This window comes from Aphelocoma coerulescens, chromosome 1 (assembly GCF_041296385.1).
Source record: "Aphelocoma coerulescens isolate FSJ_1873_10779 chromosome 1, UR_Acoe_1.0, whole genome shotgun sequence".
NCBI classification, from domain to species: domain Eukaryota; kingdom Metazoa; phylum Chordata; class Aves; order Passeriformes; family Corvidae; genus Aphelocoma; species Aphelocoma coerulescens.
Window position 1 is genome coordinate 93,524,133 of NC_091013.1, and position 6,731 is coordinate 93,530,863.

At 47.1% G+C, this 6,731-nt stretch overlaps 1 protein-coding gene across 1 annotated transcript; it reads right to left on the minus strand.

Moving 5' to 3' along the window:
* Positions 1 to 4,768: 4,768 nt before the first annotated feature.
* LOC138117422 (epidermal differentiation-specific protein-like) lies at positions 4,769 to 5,294 on the minus strand. The gene is given in 2 exon segments (XM_069027711.1): positions 4,769 to 5,183; positions 5,185 to 5,294. Coding segments are annotated over 2 exon segments (525 nt in total).
* Between the last annotated feature and the right edge of the window lie 1,437 nt (positions 5,295 to 6,731).

A 6,731-nucleotide genomic window follows, 5' to 3' on the forward strand; every position in this document is an offset into this window, starting at 1 on the left:
TTTCAATGACAAGCTTTCCTTCCTGCGTCCCCTTCGCCCCAGCTGTGGCTGTTAGAGTGCAGATCCTGCAATGCTGAGAAAAGAGGCAGCCCCAGCAAGAAATGTGAGGCCTTGCTCTCCGCCTCTGCTTGTGTTGCCTTTTCCCCCAGTGTGGCCGGACCACCGAATGTGAGAGCTCTCTGCCGTGCTGCACTGCAGATCTGTGCATCTCTATCCTGCCCTGCACTCTTGTTGTGCTCCACAAATGCAAGAATCCTCATGCTGGATGGTAGGAAAGGGTGCCCAAGCTAAAAGGCACGCCAGATGTGTGAAACCTCTTGTACCCTCTGTGTCATTCTAGCATCCTGGGCCATGGAATGTAGAGGCATTGCATGGTGTCTCTGTTGCTAAGTGAAACAGAAAATGTGAGTACAGATCCTGCACCCATTCCTTTGTAATTTCTTTGCAATGCCCTTTTGGTACTGTGGTCTCTGCCATTGTCTGTAATCCATTTTGTGTTGGCGCCATTAAAGAATCTTTTGCAATCAGCCCTGGGTTTGTTTTATTCATCTGTGTATCCAGAGAATGGTTCATGCAGTCACTTGAAAACATTTTTCCTGAATGTCTCCTAGACAATTTTGTCTCCTTCCAGTTTCCCTGGTCAGTAAGAGTGGGTTCAGACTTGACTCAAAAAGTCTTGGTGAGCATGTAGATTATTGCTGATCCTGGCCAAACTCTCACCTGCAGATTGTACCTAAATATCACATGCTTGGTTGTATCTCAAGGCAGGAGTTGGAGGGATGATCCAGTCTTCTACTGCTCTTAATCACACAATCAAACAGAATGTTTTCACTAATTTGAACTCATTAATCCTAATGGTTAAACCAGTCTTGGGCTTTTAAACTGGTAGTATCTTGATAAAGGAAGAGGAATTCCCTGATCTGTGTTGCCATCTGCAAGTTCACCTGGACGAGCAGAGTCCCAGCCCTCCTCCATCACTGTCTAATGACAGCTGCACGCCCTGAGCTGGGTGTTGTGACAGCTGTCACACGGCAGCTCTGCACTGCAGTGTTTATCTGCCTCGGTGCTGAGCTCCTCTTTGCCCCGATTTCCTTGCGTTGTGGCTGCGTTGGTCAGACAGGAGCTGCACTTGGCCTTATCTTCTCCAGGCTGAACAGGACCAGGCCCTTGAGCCTCTCCTGGTTCATGGGATGCTCCAGTGCCATCCAGTGGCCTCTATGGGGCTCTCACCAATTTGTTCGCATTTATCTTTTAATGGGGCATCTAAAACAGCTGCAGTATTCCAGGCGTGGCCTCAGTTCAGAGGAGATAGGAGTAAACTCTTCCCTTCTCTGCTCCCCCAGTTCTCATGCTGTGCAGTATGCAACTGCCCTTCAACCTCTTGTCCACCAGCAGAATGGAGTTGGAAAGAGGCCATTCAGACACAACTAAAATTAATTTCTCAGTGGTTGTATATACTAAATATTGTCATGCCTGAGGTAGGGTAAAACCTTTACAGAAAGAGTCACTAGAACAGCTGCTCTTTAAAATGAGTCTAAAAAAGGAGTAAGTTGGGTTGAAAAGAACCAAAACAGGAGAATCCTTTGCTCAGAGACTACATAAAAGTTGGAATTAGGTGACCAGGATGCTTTTCTGCTTCCTCAGAGCATGCTACAAAGAGTTTAGATGTGTGAATCGAGTCAACCCTGTGAGTGTGAGAGGGCAAGTGACTGAAATCATTAGGAAAGCAAGGATGGCCAAGCACCCTCAGCCTTGAGAGAAGCATGGGAGATAAGATCCATGAAACACCAGACCACTCCTGCAGCCTCACCTCTTAACAGAACCAATTTGGAATCTTCTTATGCTTTCCTTGGTTTGGCAGCAAACTCTTCTCCTAACTGGCAAACTTACAGTGAAATTTTGCTTAGAAGTTGCAGTCACTGATGAGACAGGACAAAGAAAGTCAAGAAATGGGGCAGACCTGTTGGATCTCAAATGCTTTGAACAATTAATTGTTCTCTGCAGTTAAATTAGTAATAAAGCTGCTGTATGCAAACCAAAATACGGTAACTTTTCTATTTGGGGGGAAGCAGGGAAAATTCTTGTGAGAGGCCAAAGCTACAAAGCTCTGATCTTTTCTCAATACTCAGGATACATTTTCTTTCCCCGATAGACAATTTTTCAGGAATTCAGAGAAGGGCTGGACCAGAAATGAAACAGTGGATAGCACCTGTGATGTGTCCTAGATGTGATTCTTACCCTAAATGAGTCAGAAATCCAGAAGTCATTGGCAGCAAGATGTATGTGTGTTGCGGGAGGGCATCTGTGAGTTTTTCCTGAGAAGCTCTGAAGAAAGAGGGAGGGGAAGAGAGTGGTATTTCCACAACAGACTAGCCAATAAATCTGCTGGGAGCATGCACATCTGTAATGTGAGGTAGACAGCTGAGACCCCTTATTTATAGCAAGATTCCTCAGGAACACTATGGCTCAGGAAATACTAGGATTTCCCAGTCTTGATTCTTAAGTCATAAGCTTCAATGATCCTGCGAGCAAGGAGGATTGCGGGATCATAAGACAATTCAGGTCGAAAGTGACCTCTGGATGCCATCAGGTCCAGACTGCTGCTTAAAAAGGCCAGAGATCCTGGGGAATCTCTACTCTTGTAGCTGTTCAGAAATCACTTGAAGATGGCCATAAGTAACCTGGTCATGTTCCGAGGTAGCTCTGCTGTGAGTAAGAGCCTGGACAAAGGAAATCCTTTCCACACTAAATCTTGCTGTCAGTAATTCTAAGAAATTTTTAAAAGCCTTTGTCGCTTTCTGCCTGATTTCATCCTTTGTTCAATTTCAATGAAGAAGTGTCATCATCAAGTCATGTGTACAATAACTTGAGGATTACTTGTTGGACATTTATGAATTCCATTTCTCCAGTGTCAGACTTCCCTCCCCATTCACCAGCAGCTCTCACCTGCTCTCTTGTCAAACATAATCCCCACACTGAAGGCTCAAAGTCCTTCTCCACCTTCACTTCATCCTCCTATTACTGAAAAACTTTCAAGAATCCTTTGCTAGAGTTTTGGACCTGACACTTCTGCATTTGTTTAGCTGCTGTCTTTAAAAAAAAAAAAAAAACACAACCCAACAAAACTTTGCAAGAGAAAGTGCAAATTTCATGACACATTCCCATCAATATCTCTCCTTGAACACTTTCTTTTTTGTTTTGTAGGATTGCACTCCTCTCTGGTGCATGGGTAGCTGTGCCTAGGACATTCCAGGGAGAGTGTATGGACTTCTAGAAGCATTTAGGCTGGAAGGAACCTCCAGGGTTTTCTACATCAAGCTGCTGCTCATGGCAGGATGGAGAATGGGGAGATTGTCCCACGCTGGTTTTGAAGCCAGGGGAGAGAAAGCAGTGTGGAACAGGAAGGTTTGTTACTGTACTGCTGTGGAAATACTTCCTGCAAGGGGCTGAAGGAAGAGGAGATGCTGGGAAGAGGCCAGGGCTGTGTGGGTGGGAGAGAACAAGAGAAGAGAGGCTGCAGGAAGGCATGGGGAGCTGATAGAGGCAGCAAGTGTCACCACAGGTAACACAGCATCAGCTGGGCATGGCAGCCACAGATACACAGACAGAACTGTCCCCAGGGACCATCCAGAGGGACCTTGGCAAGCTCCAGCACCGGCACCATGTGCACCTCGTGAGGTTCAAAAAGGCCAAGTGCAGCTCCTGTCTGGCCAACGCAGCCACAACGCAAGGAAATCGGGGCAAAGAGGAGCTCAGCACCGAGGCAGATAAACACTGCAGTGCAGAGCTGCCGTGTGACAGCTGTCACAACACCCAGCTCAGGGCGTGCAGCTGTCATTAGACAGTGATGGAGGAGGGCTGGGACTCTGCTCGTCCAGGTGAACTTGCAGATGGCAACACAGATCAGGGAATTCCTTTTCCTTTATCAAGATACTACCGATTTAAAAGCCCAAGACTGGTTTAACCATTAGGATTAATGAGTTCAAATTAGTGAAAACATTCTGTTTGATTGTGTGATTAAGAGCAGTAGAAGACTGGATCATCCCTCCAACTCCTGCCTTGAGATACAACCAAGCATGTGATATTTAGGTACAATCTGCAGGTGAGAGTTTGGCCAGGATCAGCAATAATCTACATGCTCACCAAGACTTTTTGAGTCAAGTCTGAACCCACTCTTACTGACCAGGGAAACTGGAAGGAGACAAAATTGTCTAGGAGACATTCAGGAAAAATGTTTTCAAGTGACTGCATGAACCATTCTCTGGATACACAGATGAATAAAACAAACCCAGGGCTGATTGCAAAAGATTCTTTAATGGCACCAACACAAAATGGATTACAGACAATGGCAGAGACCACAGTACCAAAAGGGCATTGCAAAGAAATTACAAAGGAATGGGTGCAGGATCTGTACTCACATTTTCTGTTTCACTTAGCAACAGAGACACCATGCAATGCCTCTACATTCCATGGCCCAGGACGCTGGAATGACACAGAGGGTACAAGAGGTTTCACACATCTGGCGTGCCTTTTAGCTTGGGCACCCTTTCCTACCATCAAGCATGAGGATTCTTGCATTTGTGGAGCACAACAAGAGTGCAGGGCAGGATAGAGATGCACAGATCTGCAGTGCAGCACGGCAGAGTGGTCCTCACATTCAGTGGTCCTGCCACACTGGGGGAAAAGGCAACACAAGCAGAGGCAGAGAACAAGGTCTCACATTTCTTGCTGGGGCTGCCTCTTTTCTCAGCATTGCAGGATCTGCACTCTAACAGCCACAACCGGGGCGAAGGGGACGCAGGAAGGAAAGCTTGTCATTGAACTTGATTGCTTTGTAATTTGGAAGGTGTTCATGTTCTCGTGCTATGTACTGAAATCCACTTCCATCACTGTGCTCACACAGCAGCCAGGCACCTCTCTGGACTTTGTGGGAAGACATGATGTCATTGTCATGTCCTGCAGCCAGATTGGTTGTTTTTCTTATTATCCTGCTCTTCCCTTGATAATCAACATGTTCATAGAGAGTGATCTGGGGATTGTGCAGATCTTCAGTGATCACCTGCAGAGAACTGATCTTATCATTCATATCTTCACCAACAAAGTTATGATCTCCCTCCTCAAATACCAGAAATTGGCCTCCATAGTTGACATGCTCATAAGCCACCCAGGGCTGGCCAATGACTTGAGGAGACAATATCATTCCAATCAGCATCTTTTAGATTGGAAATGTTGGTGTGGAATTCTTTGGACAAACCCTGGAAGTTGGCATGCTCATAAACAATGATTTTTCCCATCTCAGTGGGACTTCTGGAGTGTGGATTCCTTGCTGCAGGAGCTGGATGACAGCCTGCATGAAAGGAAGACAGAAAACAAGCAATGCTTCTAAGAAGCCTTTAGACACCAGGCACAAAATGATGGGAAGCGTGGTGGAGAAAAGGAAAAGTAGAACATTTTTAGCAGAGGATAAACATAGCAGCAGCTGGAAAGGAGTGAGGGCATGACATAGAAATTTCAGTTTGGAGGGAAAACTTAAACTTACATATGTGCCCACAACTGCCCAGTTTGAAGTAGTTGTGTGTGTTGGTTTAGGTGTATGCCCAAGTGTAAGTTGTAAAATACTCTCACATTCACCCCTCACAATTGTGCATCGCTGGCCCCGTCCACCCTCTCCCTTGGTAAGGTCTGTCTGTCCTGCAGCAGCCATCTCCTCATCCCCTGAAAGATGGGCTCAGTCTCTGCACATGCAGACAGCAGACCCTCACGGATGTGCTGCAGCTCTCACCCAGCACCGAAGCCTCCTTCCCTTCCCCTGCATTGCACAGCAGCTGCCCAAGAAACCCTTCCAGTTCTCCTGCACAAAGTGTGCCTCTCACCTTGATGTCAGCTGCAGGGCTGGGGAGAGCTGAGGGCGATTCCTCCCGTGCAGGGCTGCTGTTTGTGAAGGGCATCTCACCTGCCTCCATTTATACCTTGCACAGGAGTCTTGTGCAACAATCCGTTCCAAGAAACTGGGAGATGATCAATATAATGCTCAGGGATCAAAACTCATAAACTATTTTATTTTAGTTTTGATGTTCCTACAGTCAGACATCTCATTGCTCTCATTCAAAAGTCCATTGGAATGTGAGAGACTTGATGAAATGGGGGAAGTTCAGTTCTTGTTTGTCCTTCTCCTCCGGAAGCCCTCTGAACCACAGTAATTGGAACACATCAATTGGAACAACCCCATCTCCTTTGGCAGCTGCTCATCAGACCCATGCTCCATATCCTTCAACAGTTCCCTCCCCTTCTCTGGACTCCCTCCAGCACCTCGGTGTCTTTCTTGCAGTGAGTGTCCCAGAACTGAACACAGCACTCGAGGTGTGGCCCCACCAGTGCCGAGTACAGGGGGACAATCACTGCCCTGCACCTGCTGGCCCCTCTATCTCTGATACGGGCCAGGTGCCATTGGCCTTCTCGGCCACCTGGGCACTGCTGGCTCGTGTTCAGTTGCTGTCTACCACTGTATGGGGTTTTTGTGACTGCAGGGCAGGACTCAGCCCTTGGCCTTGTTGAACTTCATCCAATCGGCCTCAGTCCATTGATCCCTCTGCAGAGCCTTCCTACCCTCCAGCACATCAACACTCACACCCAGCTTGGTGTTGCCTACAAACTGACAGAGGGGGAAGATCCAAGGATGGGGCATCCACACCTTCTCTAGATGACCTTTTCCAGTGCCTCACCCCCCTCAC